The 12,707-nt window shown below is 33.8% G+C and overlaps 1 protein-coding gene across 1 annotated transcript in view; it reads left to right on the top strand.

The window, feature by feature from the left end:
- LOC150078667 (centrosomal protein of 89 kDa-like) overlaps positions 1-12,707 on the top strand; it is a 124,616-nt gene that overhangs the window by 53,845 nt on the left and 58,064 nt on the right. Inside the window, exons 5-6 of the mRNA XM_090383612.1 lie at positions 3,789-3,992; positions 11,160-11,201. Of these exons, the coding sequence (XP_090239738.1) occupies positions 3,789-3,992; positions 11,160-11,201 (246 nt within the window). The remainder of the gene's footprint in view (positions 1-3,788; positions 3,993-11,159; positions 11,202-12,707) is intronic.

Raw genomic sequence — 12,707 nt, 5'->3', positions numbered from 1 at the left:
GACTCTGTGGAGGGCAATAAAAAAAAAAAAAAAAAAAGATAAGCAGCAGCCATTATCCGTCCGCTGCAGGATGGAAGCCTCCTCAACAATTCATATTGAGGGAAATGGACCATAATCTGCCATGCTGCTCCAGTGCGGGTTGCCAGATCAACCATATTTAGCAGTTAGGGGTTTGAATTCTGTCTATTCAAAGAGTGTGTGCTACTGCACTCCCACTCCTGACCACTTGACTATGGAGGCCCCTGTGGAGGGCAATACCCAGGGCTGATTCTCCACTGGAGTCATAAGATAAGTAATCAGTGGTTTTTCAGATCTTGTTAAAATTGGCAGAAAATTTGGAAAACATTGGTGGTTCATTCAATACTGCAGCCATGCATTCCACACCAAAAACTCATAGCTGGATTTAATTGAATTCCCCCTCAAGCTAGCTGCTAGGAATTTAGTTGTTCAATAGTTTCATTTTCTTGAAGAATAGCCTAATTATAATTAAATCATTCTTCAGGAAATTTGACCATGACTGCTTTAACTAATCTCCCTTGCTCTAATTAGCCTGTAGGCCATTTACAGGATTAGAGCAGGAGGGGGGGGGGGGGTATTGGCCTACAGGCCACACAGGGGACTAAGCTTTCACAAACTAGTGAGTTTCAGAAAACTCAAGACAGTGAACAAGCCTCCATTTCCAGCAAACCCCGGCCAGTCTACACAATAGTTGATCATTTCAGATCTATTAGGATGCTGTTACAGAACATGTAATCTGTGTATAACAAGTTTGGTATTATGGACTAATTGCTTTTTACTAATGACCTTGATTTACTCAAGTCAGAGATCGATTGAGTAAAGACCAAGATTTCATCTTGACCTTTAGTCATCCTAGCTACCAAATCCACTGCTCTTCAAGGGAAGACAAGAGGGCGAGGATATCATTTTTCTTTTTAAGACATCCATGTTCCTCTTGGAGTACATTGGATCAATCAGCATCTAGGCTCTTTGAAGCCATCTTAAAACCTGTACATTTAGTCCCAATTTTCATGACTTGGCCTGATGACAGGCTTCAACAGAAACATCATCACTTATTAAATTATTCTATTTTGTTGGAGTTTAACTTATTTAGTTTAATACTTTGTACTCATTAAAATTCACTTGATAAAATTCACAATTCATGTGGTTTAATTAATGTTGTTCATATTTCACATTAATTCAAACTACAAACATTTTGTTTTTAAGTGTGTATTGTAACAGCTCTACCCCACACTTCCTTACCTCTGTTGTTTACAGAGTTTGGTCAGCTATACAGAACTCTAAAAAATTATAGGATACATGCACCAGTTTGTTTTCTAGAATGCCAAGCATCCTTTTCTGTATTTTTGCACAGAGATAATGAATAATTATCAATAAAAAAAAACAAAAAAACACAGCCTATAAAGGTGCAATTTTTATAACATTTTGAAAATCTTGTACCAAATCTAAGGAGCATCAAACAATTACAATACACTAATTTGCCAAATAGTAGCATATCAGGGTTATCTTTCCATTAAATGAGTGCCAGTAACCTATGGTTTTGTCAATGTACAGTGTTTGAATTCCTTGTGAAAGAGGGAAACTTAGCAGTGAACATCTGTGGGAATGCCTATGTGGATGTCAGACATTGAGGAAATATTTGAAGGACAGAATATGGATATCATTAATCATTATCTTTAGGATGTGTATTAGTTAATTTTCTGCCACAAGGGCAGGGCCTCAGTGTTTGCTCTCCACATTCAAAGTGTGTATTGTAACAGCTCTCTTTTCTACACACACACAACAGACTTTTTTGTACACTTTACAACACAACCATGCACTGCACTGCACATCACACAGATTTCACAAATAAACACATAATTTGTTTAATATTTTCTTATCTACTCTATTTTTTATTTATTTATTTTTATTATTTTATTTTATTTTTTATTATTTATTTATTATTATTATTTATTTTTTTGGCCGATGCAGCAAAAGCCTATGGCTTCCTTGCTCTGTATAGCTGATACTAATAATAAATAAATAAATTAATAATAAAAAATAAAATAATAAAAATAAAGAGATAAGTTTGGTATTATGGACTAATTGCTTTTCACTAATGACCTTGATTTACTCAAGGCAGAGATCGATTGAGTAAAGACCAATATTTCATCCTAGTCTTTAGTCATCCTAGGCTTTGCTGATATCCCCCATAGCTTGGGCTTGCTCCGCCCCTGGACTACCACCTGTTTGGGTCTTTATTTATAGTTATTTATAGGTCTATATTTATGGTTACAAGGAGCTAAGACTTCTGTTTTCAACCTTCTCAAGTGCTGGTAGAAATCCATGGATTTTTTTCTGGTGATTTTGTGGAAGAGAGATGAAGCATCCTGGTGTGTCTGAGACTATTTGTTTCTATTTTTTTATACCTTCTTTTTTGTGTAAAATAAATATGCACATTACTCTTGCTATAACCCTATGTATTAATATATTATAACAGAACACAGTCCCTGTTATGTGTAGAAAATAAATAAATAAAATAAAAATATTCTTGTTTAATAATAATAATTCTTGTTAATAATAAAAATAATATTTCGCAAAGCTTTTCATGTCAGTTAAAAATTCCTGTTTATTCCAAGGATGTGAAATACATTTATGAAAAGGATAGGATCTGAGATTGATTAACTTGAGATCTCTCAGATCACCATAATCTGAAAAATATCAGAAACTGGTACATATACCAATCACTGGAAATGATTGCTATAAAAGAAATAAACATTCTTCTTTTTCAACCAAAAAAGTGGTGTTTTAAAATGTTAAAAATGATAATGAAAATTTTGAACAGAAGTGGTTTTGACTTTGCAAATAGGTTTTCATCTCAAAATGAAGCAAAAAATGTTAAGAAAAACTAAAACTCACAAGCTTTATTTTAAGTGTTCCAGAAGTGTGCAATTAGTGTATCCAAGAGTGCAACAATGCTATATGTAGCAGGTTAGGGTTCTACTGTGCTAGAGTTAGCTTCTGATGTTGACTTATGTATTTTTTACTTATTACGGCTATTAAGTTTGCTTTCACTCTGCAGACCACATTAGTCAGTAGCATAAATTGAAATTAGTATTAATCAAACCAAATGATGCAAGGATGTGAACTTATTTTGCATTTGCTGAAAAAAAAAAACTGAATTTATCATTTGTTCATTGTCAAAAAGTAACGATCTAGTTCTGCTCTGAATTTGTTACACTCTTCACCTCAACTACCTTTTGAGGCAGTTTATTCCATTGAATTGCCCAAAGGTGAACTTCATAATATTTGATCTAATGTGATTACTTTGCAGAATTTCGATATTTGTGTCTCTCTGTTCTAGTTTTTCCTTCTAATGAAAATAGCCTCTTCCTCATTCATTCTTCTTATTCTTTTAAGTTCCTTAAACGTCTCAGTCAGGTCACCCCTAATAGTCTAATGCTCTGCAGTCCACATCCTCTAAGATACTCCTCATAGGGACAACCCTTAGAACTCTCAGCCAATCTAGTTGCATTTCTTTGGACTTAAAGAAATATTAAATACTTTTTTTTTCTTCTTCAAACCATTTAAGACTTTTTTTTTTTTTTTTTTTCCTTTTTGTAGTTAGTAAGATATGTGAAAATACCTTACATTATACATGTAATGTTATCTAAGGATTCCTGTTTCTTTAATATATTACTGCCAATTACATCTCATGAAGTAGTATATTTTTTATCTTTTAGTTTACGTATTTCACACACACAAAAAAATTACCTACATTTATATGTTAGCGTGCAGATGAAAATAGCTGTCAGCTGTTGGCACAAGTAGAGCAGTTAACACAACAAGTGGAGAGTCTCACCATGGAAAAAAGACTTCTTAAGGAGGCAAATAATGAAGCTACAAAGAAAAGCAGTGTCCTGGTTTCTGAGTTGGAGCAAGCTCATCTTAAGCAAAATGAAGCACAAGAGTTACTAAATGATTTGGTACATGTGGTAAGTAAATAAAATAAATGTAATAAAATGAAGTTAACTTTAACATGGTTTCTTCTGAATAACACTATTAAGTATTTAAAAGTTATTAAATAAAATTCAATTTTAGTGATGATTGAAAACAGTTTTATTGGCTATTTTTGTATCTGATTATCTTAATAATTTTTCCAGTACCAGTGATATTCCTAGTGGCCTGTCAGAGAATCAGTTTGTGTCTTATGTGATAATAATCCAGGTAATCTGTTAGCTGTTGTAACATATTTTGACATCTGCTTTAGAATCCTGTTATTAGTCATCTTCTCATATTTTAGCCTCATATTTCTCTATAATTATCAACTAGGATAGATAATGCAATGCAGGCATTATTTTTGCCAAATCTTGGAAAGCTTTTGGGAAAGATATGGAAAAGAGATATCAGGAAGGAGAAAAAATGTTTTAATGTTTACTTAAAAATCTCAGAACAGAAGGAAAACTATAGCTGTGCTAAAAAAAAGTGAGAAATACAAAATTAAAACAAGAGAAGAATATTTTAGAAGTATGGAGTAAACAGTTTAATTTGCTTAGTAAATGAAGGGACTGAATATATCACTGAAGGAGAAAAGATTGAAATGGGGAAAAATTTCACATACAGTTGTCCATTATATCATAGTTCACTCAGCACTTGTTTGCTATAGCATTCTGTGTTTTTTTGATTCTCTCTCTCTCTCTCTCTCTCTCTCTCTCTCTCTCTCTCTCTCTCACACACACACACACACACACACACACACACACACACACAGTTTTTGGGTGTCTGAGAGGCCTCAGTGAAAAGAAAAATGTTTTAATGCTCTTCAGTTCAATTTTCCAATTAACTGTAATTTATAGTGCTTGCTATGGGCATTGACTTTTAATCAGTACTGTAAGTAATGAGAAAATGGCCAAACTGAAGATGCTGCAAATCATTTCCAATTTATGATGAGGAGAAACTTAGTGTCTGTTTATTGACACAAGAATTATTTTTTGTCCTTGTGTGTAATTTATATCTCTATGTTAATTTTTTGTAGCTATTTGTACTGGCCTAAGTTTCCTGTTTCCATGAAAAGCATGTGAACACTATGGTTCACATGCACTTTATACACTTAATCAGCGCTTTTTTTTTTTTTTTTTTTGGGATGCTACTCAACAGTACTCCATACCGGCACCTTTATTAACAGTGGCTTGCGACATTTGGATGCAATACACTTCGAAATTTGTAATATTTTGTAAATTTTTTTCACATGTTTGCCTACTATTCAAATAAGCTTAAAGTTATTTAACTAAATTTGACTTTTCACTGTCTATTGTTAAGGTATTTCTATATAAAACTTTATAATCATTTTTAGAATTCTAAATTACTCTGACCTCTGTTTAACGAAGTCCTTTTATAGCGAATTATTTGAATTCCCCTTGGAAGTTACATTTAAAATAGTTTCCATTGAGCAAAGAAAATTTTCATATAATGAACGGATTAGGACAGAGTTAACTCGCTACGCACTGTTCACATTTCTGGCCTTCAGGCAATTAGTGCTGCAGCACGAATTAAGAGAGCTAATGGGATTACCATTCTACAACTTAGTGGTACTCGTAAAACCTATCCGACCACCTGGTGCACATATGGAGAAGTCACGCTGTTCAACAGTGAGCATATGAAAGGGTATTCCCGATGCTGAAAATGGGCTCTGGTCAACCTTCTACCGCAGTGGTGTCCAACTTTTTCTTGTACAGGGGCCATATTCAAAAAAATTCAAAGTTAGATTTCTTTCGTGGGCCGCACTGAGTGATTCAAGAAAAATTAGTTTGTTACATTTTCCATATCTTGTTACGTATAAAAGTAAAATCGAAAATATCAAAAATTTTATTAAGTACAGTACCCAATTACTGAACAAAAGATTAAAATGAGAAAAAAGTTTTTGATAATTAACAAAATTTAAAATGCTGTTTTAGTTCACTTTCCAAGCAGGCCATAGGTTGGACACCACTACAAATCAACTGTAAGTGCCCCATTCGAGAATTTGGGAGGAGTGATTTTCTTTTACCCCGACAAATAATCATCTATTGTTTCGCAGTAGTGCGTTATCCACATTTTCCCGTAAAATTTCCCTATCTCTGTTCATTTTGTGTCCACGTGATTGGTTTTAACTTATGTTTTTTTTTTTTAAAAATGGTCTCAAATAGATCAAGTGAGTCAACTAGTGCTAATAATGCAAAGAAGGTGAAAATTTATTGGAAACTAAATTGGACATTCTAAAAATAGTGGATTCAAGAGTGCTAAATTTACACTAGACTCGGTGGTTTTGAGAGAGCTGAAAATTAACACTGTTGCAAACTGTTATTGTATATAATGTAAATACAGTATACATATAAGATTCTGCAATTTTAAGGTAAGTTTTCTTGCATTTTCTTGAACATATACTGTATTTATGTTTATTGTATAATTTATATCTGTAAACGTTATAATGGTTCTGCCACATTTAATAAATAAATCTGCAGCCAAATTTTCAATCCACTGCAGGATGGAGGCTTCCTCAAGTCATATTGAGGGAAATGGCCCATAATCTGCCACGCTGGTCCAGTGCAGGGTTGGCAGATCGACTGTATGTAGCAGTCATGGGCTTGAACCCTGGTCTACTCATAGAGTATGTGCTATTGCACTCATGCTCCTGATCATTCGGCTATGGAGGCCTTGCTACATTTAATATTGTTATATAAAGAAATGGTGCCTTAAATCAGAAACGTGGTCATGTGCACCAATTAAAATTATATACATTATTTCCTGTGGATAAATCACCCCCTGCTTAATGAGGATTCATTTAGTGTTCTGTTTTTATGGCTCCAATTAAGAGTTTTAAGTAGGGAATGCCTGTGCTATCTTTATTGTTGAGGTAGAAAAGATCATGGAAAATATCAAGGCAGTAGGTGTATATAAAAATCAGAAAGAAAAGTCAGCAGGTGGAGATGAAATCACATCTGAGATGCTGAAAGCTGGAGGGAAAAACAATGTATCTATAGTTATATCACATTATCTAGAGATTGTTTTCCAATGGACAGATTCCAGAAGCTTGCATCAAGGCATTAATTGTAGTGGTAGTGGAAAATGATGCAAGAAAGCAAGCTATACAGCATTAGCAAAAAAAAAAAAAAAAATTCTGGTTCTTCCTTGAATTTATTTGAACTACCCACCTTCACTACACCAGATGGGAGTTTATTCTGACAATTAACCTTTATCTGGCTGAAGGTAAATTTCTGCACATCCAATGGATTCCATCAGTATTGATACTCAATACATTCAAGGCCTTAAACACCTTAATCACATCTCCTCTATGAGGAGATGTGATTGAGGTGTTTAAGGCCTTGAATTGTATTGAGTAAGATCAGATTTGTACAGCAGTCTTTTATGTGCCTAGTCTCCTGACGCTACAATTTGCAATGTATGTAAAAGAATTGCTCATACTTTCCTGTATGAGCACTCTTTTGCTACACTTGCTAATGTTGTTGCTGTTCTCTGCCTCTATTCCAAGAGATCCATGTCCTTCTTAAAAGGATGCATTCAGCCCTGTATGCAGTACTCAAGGTGAGATAATGACCTTGTTGTCCCCGCTGATAAAATTTCCGTGTATCATTGACAAAACCCCATGAACTGTTCTGGCAGCCTGTCTTCACTGCTCAGAGAACTTTATATCTAACTGCACAATTACCCCCAAGTCTTTTTCATTTTCCACTGTCTAAACATGGTACCATACAGCTGGTATATTGATCTGCAATTACTGCTACATGTACGAAATACCTTCCATTTGTTAATGTTAAATTCAATTGCCACTTCTCAGCCCATATGCCTAATTTGTTTAGATCTTGTAGCATTCCCTGATTACTGTGATTAACTACCTTGCCAACCTCTGCAAACTTTAAGCCTGATATGTCTCCATTACTATCATTAATAAATATAGAAAACAACGAACCCAGTACTGAACCCTGGAGAGTCCACTAATAACATTAGTCCACAAAAAGCAGTATCCATTAATAACCACTCTCAGTCTTCTTCCACTCAACCATCCCTTTATTTATAGCAGTAACTTATCATTAGTGCTACACTGCTCTGATTTATACAGCAGTCTTTTATGTGTAATGGTATCAAAAGCTTTTCTGAAATCTTAAGTATATGATGTCAAAATTATTGTTTGCATCCAGTTTCTTTGTTACTGCATCACAGTATCCAGTGAGATTGATTGGTTGTAGGCAATTTCCAAAAGATTGTACCAAGCCATTAATTGTACCGACATATGCAAAAAGGGAAATAAAAATGAGTGGAAATAGCAGAAGAATTTCACTCCTTAATGTACCTGCTAAAATCTGCGAAGTATCATAGGGAAGAAAGTGTTAGAAGGGTGTTGATTTTAACCTTGAGGAAGAACAGTTGGCCTTTAGGCTGCACAGGAAAAGGCAGGATCAGTTAATTGCACTGAGACAAATCATAGACTAAATCATTGGAACACAAAAATTTGTATTTTAGGATTTGTTGATCTTGAAAAATCATGTGACCAATTTCACAAAAGTATGGCATTAAAAATAATCTTTTAACGGGAATAAAAAAGGAAAACCTATAGTGAAGGAAGCATTGGAAAATGCTCCCTTCAAATCCTCATGAAGTTATTAACTACCGGAATAATTCCATAGGTTGTTGAGGCTGATAGCTTGCTCACACACATACTTATACAGCTGACCTTTGAGAACTTCAAAGGTCAGCTGGATAGGTATATGTATAATCAGGATAGTTTATTTTATTTATATGTTAATTTTTGTTTTTTGCTGATGCAGTAAAAAGCCTTGGGCTTACATGCACCATGTGGCTAATACTAAGATGTTCTGTAGTTTAGCTGGAAATGAGGCAGACCTTATTGCTGCTTTTTAAAATTTTCACAGACCATTTAATAAAAGGAATAAGTTGCTGGCAAAATTTAGTGTGGGAGGTGTGAAAACTGGATCTCTAGTATATGCAGATGATATCATACTGTTAAATAGTAGATGGCAGGATCATGAAATAGTTTCGAATAAATTAGATGATTGGGGAGAATTTGGCATGAAAAATAATTAATTATACAAAAACAACACTTTGTTATGAAAGTTAAAGTTGGAAAAGACAAAGAAAATTTAAATAATCAAAAATGGAAACAAGTTTTTAATGAAAATGAAAACTTAGATACGTAAACAACAAAATAAGTAAAACAGGAAGTTTAGTAAGGCATTAAACCAATTCATTTGGAGCAAAAAAGAAATTAGTCAAAAGAAAAAAAAAAATAAATAAAACAGTTTTAAATCCTATTTTAACCATTGGAGCTGAGAGCTTTATAAGAAATAAAGAAAGTGATAAAAAACTAGAATTTTCATAAATGAGAGTTTTTAAGGAAATTAAATGGAAGAAGCAGCATAAAAATTACAGATGAGAAAATTAGAAAACATAGAGTAACAAATATCCAGTCAAAGAGGTATGTGAGCGAAACTTAAGCCAAATTAGGATACACAAAATGGATGAGAGAAAGGAGATTAGCCAAACAGATATTTAAAACAAAAATGAATGATAATGGGCCTAGAGGCATCATTTATTCTTCTTTTCTGAAGAAGAAAGATTGGTGGCGTAAAGCAAACCATGTTTAAAAAGAAGTCCTCTTTCTTCTAGTGGAAGAAAAACGACTTATTCTGGCTAGGGCTGGAAATCTAACAGGAGGAAAATAATGAATGGAAGGGTGATAGCCAAGAAGGGCTGATTTATATAATCATAAAGGCTTGTACACTCACTTGGCATAAGAGCTCTGGATAGTGACAATGAGAACTATATTTAGAATACAGGACAATCATCAAAAATTAAAATTTCACATGAAGGAACACAGCAACCACACTAGACTAGGCAACAGTGCTCCCAGTGGTGTAGCCTCCTGTTCAGTAATGGAAAGTATTGCCTTCTAAATGCTTGGTATTCTCCTTATTTAATTTGTGGATGTGTTTACAATGCTTAACTTTCTTGATTACAAGCTCTCATTTCTGTAGCATTATATGGCTAGGAAGCTTAAGTCATATTACCCACCAAAATGCATTCTTCAAGTACACTGCCACTAGGAGATGCCTGCCTTCAGAATTTAACTTTTATTTTTATGTATCATTCCCTTGGGCTATTGATAAAAAAAATTCAGTGCAGTACATGAGCTACTAATTCCCATTGGAGCTGTTTGTATCTGAAAGTTAGTCACACTTTCCAGTAGACAGTGTGACTGAGTTGTTCCCCAGGAAAATGTTGACCAATGGCCCAAGAGGATACCCAGAATTTAAGGACAAAAATTAGAGGTTTGGTTTTTAAATTTCTTTATGTGACTAATGTGTTGAATAAAAATTTCATGGTTGTTTATAATGAATTAACATGAAATATGAATATCACTAATTAAACCACATGAACTGTTATCAGTGAATTTTATTATATATGAAGTATTTTATTATATATGAAATATTACAATAAGTAAGTTAAACTCCCACACAATAGAATATAGTAGAATTCTAGCTGTCTGAAATTTCAGTTATCTGATTTCCCCCCCCCCCCACTAATTTAATTTTTTCAAAAAAAAAAAAAAAAAATGACACAGTGGGAATTTATCTGTGAGAAAGAAGACTATCACATGAATATAATAAAATCACAATTACACTTATAGAAAGCATTGTGCAAACTGGAACCTGATTTGCTTCTTATTTCTCATAAACTAGTTATACTAACCAGTTTATGAGAAATAACCAGTTTATGAGAGCCAGTTTATGAGAAATAACCAGTTTATGAGAACCAGTTTATACTAACCAGTTTATGAGATCTGTAGCTTTATGAAGGTTTTATTCCTTCAGAATTCTGTTCAGACTTGGTACAGTCTTTTTTTAGGGAGATACTATTTTATGAGTAAGCTATTGTGCCATATATGACAATTTTAAAATTGACTATAAAGCATTGTTAGCAAATAGTTTATTATTGATTTGAAATAAAATAAATGCTTTTTAATCACTAAACTTTGACTAAAAATAAACTGCTGTTCTTTTTTAAATAACTTCTGTAGTTTTTGTAGTTGAAAGTTATTATAAATATTTGTATTATACAGATAAATTAATTCTTGCTTTTCATTGCAGGCTGACAAAGCAGCAACTGAAAGAGATATCTTTATAAGACAGGTAGGTGCATAATGGTACACAGTCATTAGTATAGATTTAAAGACAATTTTAATTCAAACTTATGCAACCTCTATACTTCTGACACTAGTCAAGGATATCAAGATCAACAGAATGCAAAATAGATGTATCCATAAAAAATGTCAAGGAAACACCACAAATATCACCAGCAGCCATAAGAGTTGTAGAGTGGATCTTAATAGTTTCAAGAGTTGTATGTGGTTGTTTGAATGTTGTATCAATAATTGCCACCACCAATGAAGACTTCTTTCACTCAGAACTGTAGCTAGCTGGTATTGGGCTGTGGTAAATGCAAATTTCTGGGAGAAATGTCTTATGGTATTTCTCCCAGAAATTTATGTTTTCCTCCCATGTGTTTGTGAAAACATATGGGAGGAATAGAAATAGAGAAATAGATGAGCCAGTAAATCAGAATATCTTTATAATAGGAAATTTTAACTTTTCAGATATTGACTGGAATGTGTGGGTTGGTCACTCATATATAAGCCCCTTTTGTGGATTTATGAGATGACTGTCTTCTACAACAGCATGTTAGCAAGGCAAGAAGAAGGGAGTAATACTCTTGATCTGATTATCAGCAGTGATTATTCATGCATTAAGAATCTGCAGATAAAAGAATCACTAGGTGGCAGTGATTGCAGAGTATTGATTTTGGATTTACTTAAAGATGTAACTACCATCAAGGGTAGAGGGAAGCATTTTTGCTTTCATAAAATTGACTACAGTGGTCTCAGACAGTTTTTAAATTCTATACAGCGGAATTAACTGATGATGTTACCATTAGCAAATTCTAAATGGAAAGCATTCAAGGAATTAATCATATCAGCGACTAGGCTTTTCATACCAACTAAGAAATACTGTTCAAGGTATAGGCCAAAATGGACGTCACATGAACTGATAACTTCTGGCAGAGAAGAAAAGTGCAAGGAATGCATATAAATTATCGAGAGCAACACAGAAGCGTATGGTAGATATAAACTAGTCTAATCAAGTCATAAAGGTCAGTCAAGAGAAGGCAGATTATGAGAATTCTTTGGCGAAAGATGCCAAGAAAATCAGCAAAGACTTCTTTACTTATGTAAACACTAGAAGGAATGGGATGAATCAGATTGGTCCACTCAATATCGATGGTTTGACTATTGGTGATCCTGCCAAAGTTGCTGACAAACTGAATGGGTATTTTGCATCTACATTCACACAAGAGAAATTATTTAGGGAAGGGGATGCCAGAAGTTTATAAAACTCTAATAGGGAACTAAATGAGTTTGTAAACAACAAATAGTAACATACCAACTGAGTGGAAAAGAAATTGTTGAAGTTAAATATAAGAAAGGCACTTAAGATGGATGTGATCTATCCAGTTATATTAAAGGAGACAGCAAAGGAAGTAAGCAAACCCTTTGCCAAAATTATGAGGGCATCCTTGAATTTAGGGGAGGTTCCTGCAGACTGGAGATGTGCAAATTGTATCCCCAATTCACGAAGGGG

The sequence above is a fragment of the Mastigoproctus giganteus genome, chromosome 10 (assembly GCF_048544385.1).
Source record: "Mastigoproctus giganteus isolate SK-2022 chromosome 10, ASM4854438v1, whole genome shotgun sequence".
Classification (NCBI taxonomy): Eukaryota; Metazoa; Arthropoda; class Arachnida; order Uropygi; family Thelyphonidae; genus Mastigoproctus; species Mastigoproctus giganteus.
This window is presented reverse-complemented; position numbering and strand designations above follow the sequence as displayed.